The sequence below is a fragment of the Prosopis cineraria genome, unplaced genomic scaffold, assembly GCF_029017545.1.
Source record: "Prosopis cineraria cultivar Desert tree isolate PC_DT_omini unplaced genomic scaffold, ASM2901754v1 PC12, whole genome shotgun sequence".
NCBI classification, from domain to species: Eukaryota; Viridiplantae; Streptophyta; class Magnoliopsida; order Fabales; family Fabaceae; genus Prosopis; species Prosopis cineraria.
In genome coordinates, this window is record NW_026555343.1 from 41,380,801 (window position 1) to 41,395,532 (window position 14,732).

General features: G+C 30.4%; 2 protein-coding genes across 3 annotated transcripts; both read left to right on the forward strand.

The window, feature by feature from the left end:
* Nucleotides 1–2,073: 2,073 nt before the first annotated feature.
* LOC129287580 (NAC domain-containing protein 62-like) lies at nucleotides 2,074–5,814 on the forward strand. 2 transcript variants are annotated; one of them, XM_054923786.1, is made up of 6 exons: nucleotides 2,074–2,326; nucleotides 2,447–2,715; nucleotides 3,271–3,414; nucleotides 3,555–3,878; nucleotides 4,213–4,551; nucleotides 5,248–5,814. In XM_054923786.1, exons 1-6 carry the CDS (start codon nucleotides 2,155–2,157, stop codon nucleotides 5,500–5,502), a joined length of 1,503 nt encoding a protein of 500 aa, XP_054779761.1. In that variant the 5' UTR covers nucleotides 2,074–2,154; the 3' UTR covers nucleotides 5,503–5,814. The 2 variants fall into 2 exon arrangements, with proteins under 2 accessions (XP_054779761.1, XP_054779760.1); XM_054923785.1 differs by having other exon boundaries at nucleotides 2,075–2,326; nucleotides 3,513–3,878.
* Nucleotides 5,815–9,832: 4,018 nt separating this feature from the next.
* Nucleotides 9,833–11,520, forward strand: LOC129287716 (protein NTM1-like 9). Its single transcript, XM_054923942.1, has 4 exons — nucleotides 9,833–10,098; nucleotides 10,255–10,523; nucleotides 10,911–11,078; nucleotides 11,166–11,520. The coding sequence occupies exons 1-4, from the start codon at nucleotides 9,924–9,926 to the stop codon at nucleotides 11,307–11,309; spliced, it is 756 nt and encodes a 251-aa protein (XP_054779917.1). The 5' UTR covers nucleotides 9,833–9,923; the 3' UTR covers nucleotides 11,310–11,520.
* The last annotated feature ends 3,212 nt before the right edge of the window (nucleotides 11,521–14,732 follow it).

Here is a 14,732-nt window from a genome sequence, read left to right on the forward strand (position 1 = left end):
ATATGCATTTCTTTAAATTAATGATGATTGTGTGATGGTGTCGTAGATTATCCAAAGCAAAATATAAAAGAGTGATGGGGAAACGTCCCATCCAGCGCGAGCATTCCCTCACGCGTCGGCCTTGTTTATTCCAAAAGAAACACGGTTTCAAGAAGGTGATATGTGTTTTCCCTTTATGACCTGAGAATGTCTACGTCACCTCGTCAATTTCCATTTAATATTAATTTAATTAATATTAAAACACAAAGCACAAATTATTTTTGGCCCTGTAACATTATAAAACATTTTCATTTGATTCCTTAATATTATAAAGTACTTTTCAATCCTTTAATTTAATATTATTAATTTTAAATAATTATTTTTTATATCAAACATAATTATTTTTTTTTAAAAAATTAAATTTAATATGTCAATATTTAGTATTATTTTATCAATATTTAAGATTTAATGCGTAATTTTTTGGTGGTGTATGTCATAGTATTAGTATTGAAGAACCCAAAAAAATACTTTATAAAATTATTAAAATTCTAAAGCAGACTTTAGGCTTTTATATATTTAAAAAATCGAATGATATAAAATTTACATCCCATTTTCACTTTTATTATTTTAACGTGTTTTTAGAAATTACAAATATATTACATATTATCAACTCTTATAAGCATAAAAATTCAAACCTATAAAATTATTTGTTGAAACTACTAGCGTGAAATTACACATAGGAGGAAGCTTCTTTGGTTACAATTATTTATCCGGTTCACAATTAAAGATTCTTTTTCAAAAAATGTAATAAATAAAATAAAATATAATTAAAAATAATTATAAAAATTATCAATGCCTTATATTTTAAATTAAGTAAGACTTTTAAAAAATATCTTATATTATAATTCAAAAGAAATATTGTTTAGTGTCAATTTAATATTCACCGCTCATTTTCCCCGTGAATCCCAAACCATCCTTTTTCTATTATAAAATATTTATAATTTATAATTTTTTATTTATTATATAATATTTAAAAAATTACTATACAAAAATAAAATAGGAGGTATGAAACCATCACGATGTTTACAATAGAAGATAGATGTACATAATATACCCAAATTTTAAATTCATTATTTTATAAAAAATGTAAAACATTATTTTTTGAGGAGTTGAATTTAAAAAATATAAGACATTTTTAGTCTTTCAAAATATAATAATTATCTTTTTTTTAAGTATCCCTATTAATGAATAACTTTATATTTATTATAGAGTATTTAATAGAGATAAATATAAAAAGATAAGGTTAGTTTGAAAGTAGGTGAGGGTGGGATTCAATTAAAAATGTTTTATATTTTTAAATAAAAAATATATTTTATGTTAAATTATTAAAATACCCGTATATTACTTTTTTTTTAGTTAACAAAATTTCTCACCACTCGTTACCCTACACGAAAACCAAAGTATTTTTATATGACCTGTCACAATTTTAGTACATGTTTGAGTAATTCTCAAAAGTATATCTAAGCCCTATCTATAATATATTTTTGCCAAATTTAATAAATAATTAGATTATTCAAATGTATTTTTGTTAAATATAAACTAAAATTCAAATAGGGGCTTAGTAAACATGTATATGTAGATGACTCCATGTCTTTCAACCATTTCCATTTACTACAATTTGTAATTTGTCAAACATATCAATGGTATGTAAAATCAGTGCAGGGTATCTATTGAATCTTTATATTTTTTGTTTTTATATAAGGACTTGAATATTGATTTTTATTATACCTCATTGTATTCTTTTCCCCGACGAATTTCTTTTTTGATGAGTTAATTGAATCATGTTAACTTCATGCAAATAACTTTTATTAAGAGACCGGCAACAAATGTCATGTTATTACTATTACATTAATTTTAGGCAATGAAAATATTTTTATTAAGATCAAAAGAAACAATAAATATGAATATATTTTTATCTCGGCAATGATAAATATAAGTTTTTATTATTTTATTATTCATCTTCTATTATTTATTATTTTTTAAAATGTAGCTTCCAGGTTAAGCCACAAATGAAGCAGAGTCAGTCAATGCCTTCTACGCTCGCAACTGCGCGTTACAAATAGCGAAGGCAGAGCTCACGAGTCACGAGCACCCCCCCCCCTCTCTCAAGTTTCAATGGCGAACGCAGTTTCTGTGCAGGAATATATGCCAGTGGGGTATAGATTCCGTCCAACAGATGAAGAACTCGTGGGTCACTACCTGAAGAACAAATTGAACGGTGATAATTCGGCTCTTCAGATTATCCGTGAGATTGACATTTGTAAGCACGAGCCCTGGGATTTACCTGGTATAACCCCTTTCTAAATTGGCATATGTGTTTTTTATTTTAATTTTTGTACTTTAATGATCTTACGCAATGGCGTTTGATTTTGCCTTTTCTTCTCTATGTCTACTTGTGCTGTTTTAGAGTTTTCGATGATCAAGTCGGATGACCCAGAGTGGTTTTTCTTCAGTCCTCGTGATTTCAAGTACTCAAACAGTACTCGGTCTAACAGGGCAACATCGCGTGGCTTCTGGAAAGCCACTGGAAAAGACAGGGACATTAAGGCTCGTGGTACCGACGAGATCATTGGGACCAAGAAGACTCTTGTTTTCCATAGAGGTCGTGTTCCTAATGGCGTCAAGACCAACTGGGTCATTCATGAATATCAGGCTGTAACATTTCCTGTTGACCAGGTAGGCTTTATAGTCTTCATGTTCTGACTGGAGTGAAACTTCTACGATTATGTGTTTAGAAATAGTAAGCACAAGAATTAGTGGGCACATGGAGTGTTTGGATTGGAATGTTTCTCGGCATTATCCATGCCTCCTTGATTTGACATTGTATATCCATTTTGCGCTTACGTTATTAAGACATGGATTTTGTGGGTTTCTTAGAAATATGATTAGTTCTGGTAGTTGTTACAACTTACGACTCTACATACTGGAATACCATGAGCATTTACTTTGTTCTCATTTTATGACTCAATTTTCTTACATCACAGTATTTGATCAGAAATGTTTATCATTGATTGCGTGAAAAAAAAAAAAAAACAGTCAATACTACCTAACGTGGTTGGATTTGATGTTTCTATATTCTATCTAACCGATATTCTTTTCCAGTTCTTGTTGTAATGGAAATTTTTAGGCAACAAGATTCCCGACTTTGAAGGATGAGCTTTGTTTGTCCTGGCTTTTACTGTGCTTTGTTTCAAACAAATGAGTGCCTGGTTATTCTTTCAAATTTTGCAGAGAACCTTTGTTCTATGCAAGTTAATGAAGAAACCTGAGAAAGCAGAAGGGAGAACCGATGCGTTAATCTGTGATGAAGGGGAGCCGAGTCGCTATATGTCTTCTGACCATGAAAATCTAGCTAGTGAGACTACAATTCCAAATGTAAGCAAAAGAATTCTTGGACACATGGAGAAATAGTTCTTAAATTATGCTTTTGTGGGCTAAATGCGCTGAGAGCAATTGCTTGATATATTTTTTAGGTGTACTCTTTGTCTTCAATCAATCTGGATCCATTTTTTCAGACAGAACACCCAGTGGATGAAGTTGACTTAAGCCCATTACATTTTTCTCCAATAGTCAATGAGCAGGAATTTTCTTTCCCATTTTCCCCGAGGCTCAATTCCTATACTGGAAATGATGACAGCAGTATAAACCTGCCTTTTGAAACTACCGAGGAGGAAGAAGAAAATGCTGATGAGTTTGTGAATTCAATCTTAGCTGATGAGGAAATATTCCAGAGTGAGGGAGTGGGACATGCTTTTGTCCATGAGTTCACCCCCTCAGAAGCATTGAGAAAGGTGTACTATGGAAGCAGTGACACAGATGCAGAAGTTGTCTATGCACAGGTAAAGATGCATTCTCCTAATGGTGTTGGAGATTGTATCTCCAATATCTCATAAACAAAACATCTTTCTATAGGTTAAAATCATTGAGGGCATTGTAGTGATGTGCATTTCCTAGCATTACTACAATGTAAAGTGATTTTCTCCTACATGTTCTGAAAAGTGAGTGAAATTTTAGCTTGGAACTAGTGTTGTTGTTCTGCTCTCTGCCGTGACCAATGGTTTACTTATTTCTGGCACATTATACTTCAGTAGTACGCCTCTTTTCATCGGATCTCGTTTTGGGCAACATGAAGGATTAACATAGTCTATATATTCTCTTTGGAAATTGTTACAGTATGGAAATATTGAAACTTCAACCAAATCGTATAAAACTGATGGTCCAAGGGAATGCATGCTAATGGCAAAGGTTAACAGCTCTGAACTTTCTTCCAACCAAGCAAAACGAGGGAAAAAGGGCAGATCCTTTCAAGATGATTTGGACTCTTCCTCTGGTGATTCAACCCTTGCTAGGCCACTTGAGATCAGTCAGATAGAGCTTGTTAGCTCTGCTTCCACTATAAAGGCATGCAAAACCCAATATCAACCAAGATCAGCCAGCTCTGTGTCACTGAGATATGGAGCAAGAAGATCTCAAACACATAGAAAGTCTTCAACCAAAGCAGCATATCATGAGGTGAGAAAACCAAATGTGGATCCCTGAAATACTTCAGGGGGTGAAGTATATAGAGAGATAGGAAGAAAATAGTGGCTCTCACTTATATGGGTTCTGCATGTGCAGAGGTGAGACTCACTATTATGTTCCTATCTCTGCTTCATCACGATGAAGTATTTTAGAGGATCTGAATTTGAGAAAACCCAGCCGTGCTTTACAAGGAAAATGAGCAGAAGCTCGTCTTGACAGAGATGCTTCATTTTAGTAAAGTAAGAATGATAGGAAGACAATAGTGGGTCTGACTTTTATGAGGTCGACATGTGGAGATGAATGACCCACTATTCTGTTCTTATCTTTGTTTACTTTATCGTGATGAAGTATTCGAGTGGATCTAAATTTCGGTAAATCAAACCGAGAAAAAAGCAAAAGCTTGTCTCAACAGAGATGCTTCATCTTGGTGAAGTATAGGGAGATGGAAGAAAATAGTGGGTATCTCTTGCTGGGGTCTACATGCGTAAAGGTGAGACCCACTATTTTGTTCCTATCTTCGTCTGCTTCATCATGATGAAGTGCTTCAGAGGGATCTGAATCTGAGAAAACCAAGTTGTGCTTTACTAGAAAATACAAGTACCTGCCTTGACAGATATGCTTCACTGGAAGACAATCTTGTTTTAACTTCTTGATGATATCCCATGTTCCATATGATGTATTCTGCAGGCTCAGAAAGAAACACCGGAGCATTCAAACAATGATAAGGGAGTAGCTCAGGTTACTGATAAAAGAAACACTTTAAAAGCCCCAAGTAGTCAATCCTCTGGTGTCAATAGGAGGAGTTCTTTCATTCAACTAGAGACACCATTATCAAGCCAAAACCTTAGTCCACCATCCGTATATCTTGGCAATGTTGTTATAGGGCTTTTCCTGTTTGTAGTCATTATTTGGGAAATGCTATCATATGGGAAGTTCTGTTAGTGCCTTACTTGCACAAAGCACATTTCCCCTCATGGAAAAACCGCGTGTTTCAATGGGCATTCAGGACAGTAATTTGAAGATCAAGCAGGCAGCAACAATCAAGCTTGACGTGAAGATTGGTTTGTGGCAATTACTCATAAAAATACTGTCTTATCCTACCTAAATGCTGTTTTTCCAAGTGCAAGTATATGTTATGTAACTTTATGTTTAAGTAATGTGTAAAGCCGGTAAAAGCATCCCTGTGAAGTGCTGTTTGTATCTTGTGTGGAATCAACCTTATGCAGAATCCTAATTCCTAACCAATTTTGGTGATCCCTGGCGAAATTTTTTTGGGCAGTGGGAGGGGAGAATTAATGCCTATGCAAAAACGACAATTCCTATTTCCCTTCTACATTCTATTTTTCAATTTTTCTTCACACAACATAATTCATATACTCCATATATGCAGACTAACTTAAAGAACACAACGTGAGACTTGTAGTCTTTGGAAAACCCAATAGAAGTTGTAGACTCATTTAAATATAACTGGGATAAAAAATAATTATTATTTTAAGTATTTATTATCATTTTTTAAATAAAAACATGACCAGTCTAAACAGTCCACGATTAAAGGTTTTTTTATTTTCCAAAAGTGATGCGCGTGTTATATAAAAATGATTTTTTTTAAATGAAACTAGAAAAATTAAGTTATTCATAACATGTAAATAAATTAAAGTAATTTTCAATAAATTTTATATTAATACACTGTATATATTAGAATGTGTCAAACATTGATATATTAATATTTGGACGCCTAGAATGAACCGATAAAAGATGGTTATTTTTAAATTTTTAAAGAGGTGATGGCTTAATAAAACACCAATCAATGAACTAAATTTGAAAATCAAATTCTTATCCAGGAACGAATGGGATCAAAATCTTTATGAAGGTGGGGAACATAATAACAAACCATGCACCAAAAAGAAAGAAAATATGACAAACTGACTCCAAAGATTGGCTTCCTTATTTTTGAAAGGAGACTGATGGATGGTGGTGTCAACGTTAGCACATAGAAAGAGACTCGGCCACGGCTCTTAAAATGTTCCCAGAAATTAATTCACAATATTCAAATTTTCAAACTTCGACGGCAAGCTTTCCCCTATTTTTCCTTTTAAGGTTATTTTTTTGGGGTGAGATGCCATTCTAGAATCTTCAGCTACATCTTCTGTTCTGAAACATCTCAATACTGAGTCATTCTTGGAGAAATGTCATCATGTGGGAGATTCCATTGATGCCTTCGTTGTTACTTGTTAGTGGGCAAGAGATGTGAAGGGGGTGACACTTTCCTAGTTTCCTTTTAGGCTTTTTCCTGTTTAGTTCTAATGGGCATATCTTTTTAGGACTTTAATTAACTATATCTTTGATAACATGCATAATATTCAACTTATTCAAAAGGGGTCCAAAATGTTGTATTCAAAAAGGGGTCACAAAATGATGAAATCCATCTTTCTCAGCGGAATTAACATTTGTCACGTAGATACTTAATTTTAAGTGTTTGTTGTCATATTTTTTTATCAAATTTTTTATTTTATACAATATACATAAATATTTTTTAAAAAGAAACTTTGCTAACACCTTCATTTGCTTAATGACATCATTACTGCCTTGGCATGTGCCAAATTTGTATTAGTCGATTCTTCTACACGATATTTGATGTTTTGTTTTTAAAAAAAGAAATTGAAAATTGAAAATTTTAATTAATTTTAATTATACCGATCGACTAGATTCTTGAAGATGTGAACAGTGAAACTGAATTTGATAATAAATTTGTTATCCAGAGAAAGGAAGGGAAATTAAATATAATCTGAATGATGGTGGGGAGCATAACAAACCATCAAAAAGAAAGAAACATTAGACACTAACTCAAAAGATTCGTTTTATTTATGAAAGAAAACACGGTTGGCAATGATGATGGGGTTCGCATATAGAAAGGCACCTGGCGAGCGATAGAACCTCTTAAAATGTTTCTACAGATTCACAATAATGCCTAAATTTTTAATCTAAGGCTGCAAGCCTTCTTTGTTTGTTTTTATTTTTTGAGCGAGATTTCATTCTAGAATCTTCGGCTACACGTCCTGCTCTAAAACATTACTAGCATCCGAAATACAGAGTCATTATAAGGGGAATTTTAGAGCATATTTGTTTTCTATTTTTAAAAATTGAAAATTTTAAAAACTTGCTTGGTTAAATGTTATTTATAAAACTGTTTTAATTTTTTGATTTTTAAAAAAATTGAAACAATTTTGTTTTTTTTTTTTTTGCTCTCAAAATATACCATGTTTAATTGTTGAAAATTACAATTATCTTGACTATTTTTTTATCATACCTCACCATCATTAAGCACCTATAATCATTACTATCAATCAATTTTTTAATTTTAAAATTGTTTGTAAATTAACATAATAAAAAATTATTTTATTTTGTTTTAAAAAAAATTTTGAAACTATATTATGAAATAATTTTTAAAATAAAAAAATTAAGAACGGAAACCAAGCAAACCCTTAATCAGGGCGTGGGAGATTCCATTGATGCCTTCGTTCCTAGTTTAAGAATGATGGATGTGCAAGTGATTGTCGAAGTCAAACAAGGCCTTGCAAGGTCAATTGACTTGACGCGTCTCAGAAAAATTGGTTCAACACATCGATGCTGCGTTTTATCTAAAAATGGTGCCTGTGAAGCTTTGGAGGAAAAAGAACAGATGTACGAACAAGGCATGGAAGGCTTCATTGGTTATAATATGTAAGTTTGGTACAGATCAGTGATCACAGATGCCTAAGGTTCATAAAAGAATAAGACTGGTCTTGGCTTTAATTTCAAATTACAGTGTAGAGAAAGGAAGAAAGAAAGGTGATCGAAAGAGGTCGTGGAATGGAATTTGAAAACAAAAAAGAGAAAAAAGTGGTGAGAAGGAACCAAGGGGGAAGCGTCCAGTCTCGAAATCAGAAAACGCGGAGCCTTTTGTACGGACACGCTTTGGATGGTGGGACCCCTCTCCTCATTACGTGTCGCATCGTTACAAGTCCTCCCACTTCATCCATGCATGAAGTTATGCATCCACACACGGCCACACCACTGGTATTACTCCTCTTTCTTGCATAATATTTAATATTTAATTAACTATAATTAAGTAAATTAGTTAACTTTATTATTCATTGTTTAATATTATAAAACACTTTTTCTTAAATATCATGTTAAGAAATATAAATTATTTTGGTCTTTCCACATGTAAGTAATAATTTTTTAAAAAATCATAATTAAATAGTGTAATCCATAAGATTTTTAAATTAAAATATTCTATTAAATAAGTGCAAATGTTAAATAATAATAAATATAAAAAATAAATAATTTTAAATTTCACTAACTAACTTAGTGAAAGTAACCAGGTACAAATTAGATAAAATGTCTTATAGTTTTGATCAAAGAGAATATTTATTATTATTATTATTATTATTATATAAATATGTGCTATGTCATTTTTATTACACTATTTCGTCCCACTTTATAAAACACCTTAATAAAATAAAATTTTATTAATAACTCTTTGATAATAAAAGACAACTTAATTAGAAGATTCATTATTATTCCTTTTTAATATTCTTTCATAAATAAAATATTAAATGAAGAACTAACAAATTTAATCTTCATGATAAATTCTCGAAGATTTAATTTAGAGGTCTTGAGCTCAATACCAAAAAATATTAAATGAAGAGATTTTTGAAAATTTATAATTTTGTGCATATTTAATGAACTTTATTGCATAACTTTATCTAAAATTTTTTATAAATTTAGACAAAGAAAATAATACTTTCTTAATGAAGGTATTAAATGTGAAAAATAGAGTAAAATTGAAAATTAATGAAGGTTGTATGGAAAAAATATTAAATAAGGGAGATAAAAAAAAAAAGATTGATGTCTAACATTGCCACTAAAGTAAAATTTCTCAACTAAATCTTATATTTCAGGTGGAAAAGTGTCAAGTTACACCGTTTTACACCAACCGAAGCTTCCAAAATTATTCCTTACGCCACAAATTGTTCATTAATTTATTATTTCATCTACTATTTATTTAATTTTAAACTTTATGTCCTTGAGAAAAATATGCTGCATGAATACTAACGATGTGTTTGTAATTAATAGAAACAAATGCTAACCTCATTTTAATTTAATTTTCACCACTTATTTATTGCCCTCTCATTAAAGAGAGCTGTGAGTTATGCTTTAAAGTGATCAGCTAAAGCGTGTTGCCTTCCATTTATTATTGCATCCAAAGTTCCAAACACACAACGACGCTGCAAGCAGTGCTCTCTCTCCCTCTCCCTCTCCCTCTCTGAAAGCTTCATCTGCAGCAAGCTTATCTGATTAATCATAGTTGAGAGCCAACCATGGCGGACCCAGCTCCTCTGCTGCAAGACATGCCTAAGGGTTTCAGATTCCTTCCCACCGATGAAGAGCTCGTCCGTCACTGCCTCCACCACAAATTCATGAACGATGATCCTTCCATTCACGACACCATCCCTGAGATCGACGTTTGCAAGCACGAACCCTGGGAATTACCAGGTATCACAATCCAAGCCCCAGATCTCTTCTCCTACTACTACACGCCGATACCTGCAGTTTCTCTTTTAAATTTTTCATGCTCCAATCATCTTATGTCGTGCCGTTTGATTTTGCCTTCTTAAATTTCGGTTCTTCCTCCAACTTCTGCTGTTTCAGAGTTTTCGCTGATCAAGTCGGACGACCCACAATGGTTTTTCTTCAGTCATCTCGATTACAAGTACCCTGGTAGTAGTACTCGATCTAATAGGGCAACGTCGCTGGGCTACTGGAAAGCCACCGGTAAGGAAAGGAAAATTACAGAACGAGGCACTCACAATGTCATTGGGACCAAGAAGACTCTGGTTTTCTACGAAGGTCGTGTTCCTGGCATTAAAACTAATTGGGTTATTCATGAATATCATGATGCTCTCTTTCCTCCAAACCAGGTATGCTTATATCCTATGTTTCCTTGCTAGCATTACATATGGAAAGTGGAAACTTCATCATGTATATGTTTATAGATTTTTTCTTAGAAAGCCAAAGTAAGTTATTAAAAACATGAATTTTCTGATATAAAGCTGTCTTATTACAACTATTATTAGGAGTTTTTTCTATCTAGTTCTGGCTTTACAGTCGACAAAGTTATTGTCTGTGTCACTCTTTTGATTTTGACGCATCACATTGTTTTGGTGACTAATGTCTATCACTAGTTTTTCATGCCGGGAACATAGTTAAGTGTGACTTCATGTTTATATTGCTTCATCATTTCTATCAGAGATCTATGCTCTAATTCTGACAAATGAATAATTCTTGATTATTCTTCCATGTTGCAGAGAACCCATGTTCTATGTAGGTTAATGAAGAAAATCAAGAATGAAACAAAAGGAAAGATGGATGAACTAGTTTGTGATAGAAGGGAGCCAAGTAACCATATGGTTGTTGAGTATGAAAATCAAGCAACTACGCATGTGATTCCAGATGTACGCAGACAAATTCTCGAGGTATTGTTAACTATAATGTTCATATATCTTGCTGTAGGAGGATGTGAAATAGAATGAGAACTAATATCTGACTAATATATGATTTAGATACACAATTTCTCAAACATGGATTCAATGATTCAAACACCACTTGATTTTGATTCAACCGATGAGACGCCCCAGGAGCCAGAAGAAGGATTTGATTTCAGTTCATTCTTGCTGTTGTCTCCAAGATTGGATGAGCAAGAGTAATTGGAAATGATAACAGCATCAGATATGCATTAACACGTGAAGAAAGGAAGACTATATATGTTGAACTAAAGGGTAAAGAATTGAGGTGTATCTTTTAATGATTTAACTCGTTGAACGAGGGTTTTATATAGTGGGGTTGGTCTGTTGTAAGTCGCAACTTACTTCTGATTATATGAAGTTTACATAATACGATTTTGTATATCTAGGTTTATATTTGGTTGATTAACATGTTCATTAGTATAAACTACTACTATGGAAAAAAAATTGTGTTGTACACGGAATATTGTTCGATATGAAAATGTCAAATAATATATATATTCAAATAAAAATAAATATGTGATAATGTTAAATAATATTAACAATTAAGTTAGATATGAAAATCTCACTTTGTGTATTCAAAATGACGTGTTTATCCTCGTGTTAAAAAAATAGATATTATTGTGTTGAGTTATTTAAAATAATCTTTTAATTTATCTTATTTTTATTGAAAGATTTGACAAAAAAAATAATCTGAGAAGTGACAAAAGTATAGATATTGCAGTGCCTACGGCAAGTTTTTTTTTTTTTCATATAAAAACACGAAAGTGCTTAGGCAAATTGATCCTCTCAAATAAACATATTATTAAAAAATCATTTTAAACTATGTGGTACATTAAATAAGGCCTGTAAATTATTTTTGAATGAGAAATAAACATCAACGTCGACAATATATATATATATATATATATGGAAAATGGGGAATAAGTAACCGGTAAAAAGATACTTGTACTCGAAATTGACAATTAATCATACATAGAAATGAGAGAACAAATCCTAGTGGGGAACATAACAAACCATGAAAAAAGGAGGGAATAAGAAACAGATGGTGGGGCCAATACTTCAACAGCTAAAAGCCAGGAAAACTCTTATAACTTGGGCATCAAGTTTCGCCGTTTCATTCATTTCATAACATACAAGATCTCCAAAACCAAAACGCCTTAAGTGATATTTGGAATGGCAAAAGCACAATGGAGGTTTGCAACAAATATTGTCTATACAAACACGATAAGTAATATTTTTATAATTTTATGGCTTAACAATTAAAATTTTATTTACATGCATGCTATATTTTATAATTTTTTTTAATTTATCCTCTAAAATGAATTAAGGTGAAGACATGTCATTTATATTTCCTATGTAGATTTAAACTTTTAATATATTTATATAATTAATAAAAAATATGTTTGATCAACAATTTTACTCGGACAATCTATCACCTCTTTTAAAATAGAAAAAAGAGTCATATTTATTAATAAAATATTTTTTAATCTTATTATATGTCACTTCTATCATATTTATCAAACCTAATTTTTTAAAAATTTTATTAAATTTATCTTAAAATTTAATAAGTTTTCATATCTATTTTTTACTAAAAACAAAAAAATTTATTTTTACAGTAAAATATTATGACCTCCTTTTTAATTTACTAAAATTATAGGGACTTCCCTCCTATTTTCAAAACATATAGTTTAGTCTAATTTTTAACACATTTAGGAATATTCCATTAAATATTCTAAAATACTTAATTTTTTACTTTAAATTGTGATAAAAATTTTATAATTACTAATTTTCCCTCATAATCAAATTGTACACTCTGTCCCAAAAATTAATAAACTTTAAACAAGCAATCATTACAATATATAAATAAATAATTTGATACTATTTTTTGAAATTAATAAAATTTAAAGTAAAATAAACACAAATTATATTAATTAATTTATCACTTATGATATTTAATGCCTGTTCCATTGAGTTTTTCTTTATGTGTTTTCAAAATACTATTTTATCTAACTTATGTATTTATTTTTTAAAATGTTAGTAAATAAATAATTTTACATGAATAAAAATAAAATAGAAGTAAAAAAGTAAAAAGAAAATATATGCATTAATTTTTTGGGCACCTTAAATGATTATTAGATAATATCTATGTTTAACTAAAAGTATTTTAATTCAACATATATGGCTTAATGGTTGACTAAGGGAGTGTTTAGTTGGAAGGGAAAGATGAGGGATTTTGCCCCCTTCCCTTGTTTGGCTTGAAAAATTGGAAGAGAAGGGAGAAAAAATTTTAGGAGAGGAGAATTTTTTTTTAAATTTTTCTCTGTTTCCCTCCAAACTCTCCCCTCCAAACTAAAAGGATTGGAACAGGAGGAGTAAAATTTTATCACACCCTAATCAATATACCTTTTGTGATGAGTTCAAAAGATGTAGGTATACTTTTTCATTATCTCAACATTAATAAAATAAAGGCAAAATTATTCACATATAATTATTTTTCTCCTCTCCACTCTTGAAATTGAGAAAGGTAACATCAAACTCTTCCTCTTTTCTTCCCTTGAATCAAACACATCTTGTTTGGAGGATGGAAATAAATTATTTAAAGTAGAAGATTAATTTGTATTTTGTGATTATTTAATTTTAAGAGAAGTTTGTGCAAGTTTTAAAAATAAAAAAGATATATTTGTAATTAAGGTAAAATAGAGAAAAAATCAATGTATTGTACTCTTATTTTAATAATTTTTTTAAAATATAACTTTAAATTTCTGTACTTTTTTTTCAGTGTTCTAATTTTTTATATTTTTCTTTTTAGGTGTTATAGGTATAACACTGCTCATTGAGGGGCTTAGAACATAAAAACATAAAAGTACATAGACTTAAAATATTAAAAAAAATGTATAAATTTACAGCAAAATTTGAACAAGGTATAGGAACTCAAAAATTATATTTTCTTTTTTTTTTAATATTTAATAAGAGCATAAAAATAAAAATAATAAATAATAAAATATTTTATAAATAAAATTAAAATTAATTATCTCACTAAACTGTTCACCTGCCATGTAAATTGTTTTTATATGTTACATCAACCATCACTCGATTACTTTTGTCTGATATTAAGGATTTGAAAAAAATGCAAATTTTTAAACTTGGCATGTAAGTTTTATTTTCATTTATTGTTTATTTCTTTTGCTAGATACCATTCCAGAATCTTCAGTGACATGTTTCTGCGCTGACGTCATCTTAACAGTGAAACTTCGGATGCAAGTTTTCAACCTATATAATACTCCCTCTTTTTCAAATTACAAATTACTTTTAAAAATGTTTGATATTTTAAAATATAAAATAATTAAAATTAAAATTTTATTAAATAAATTTATTTTAAAATTATCTTTTTGTATAATTGATTTTTATTTATTTTTTAATATATTAAATAATAAGTACTTTTTAAAATTTATATTTTTTTAAAAAATAAAATTATCAAATATATTTAATAAATTTTTTTAATATATAAAATTTTATTTAAAAATATTTTATAATTTAAAACGAATAATGTATAAATTATAGGCTAAGCTTTAATTTTCGTATTACACGGGGTAAGATTTCTGA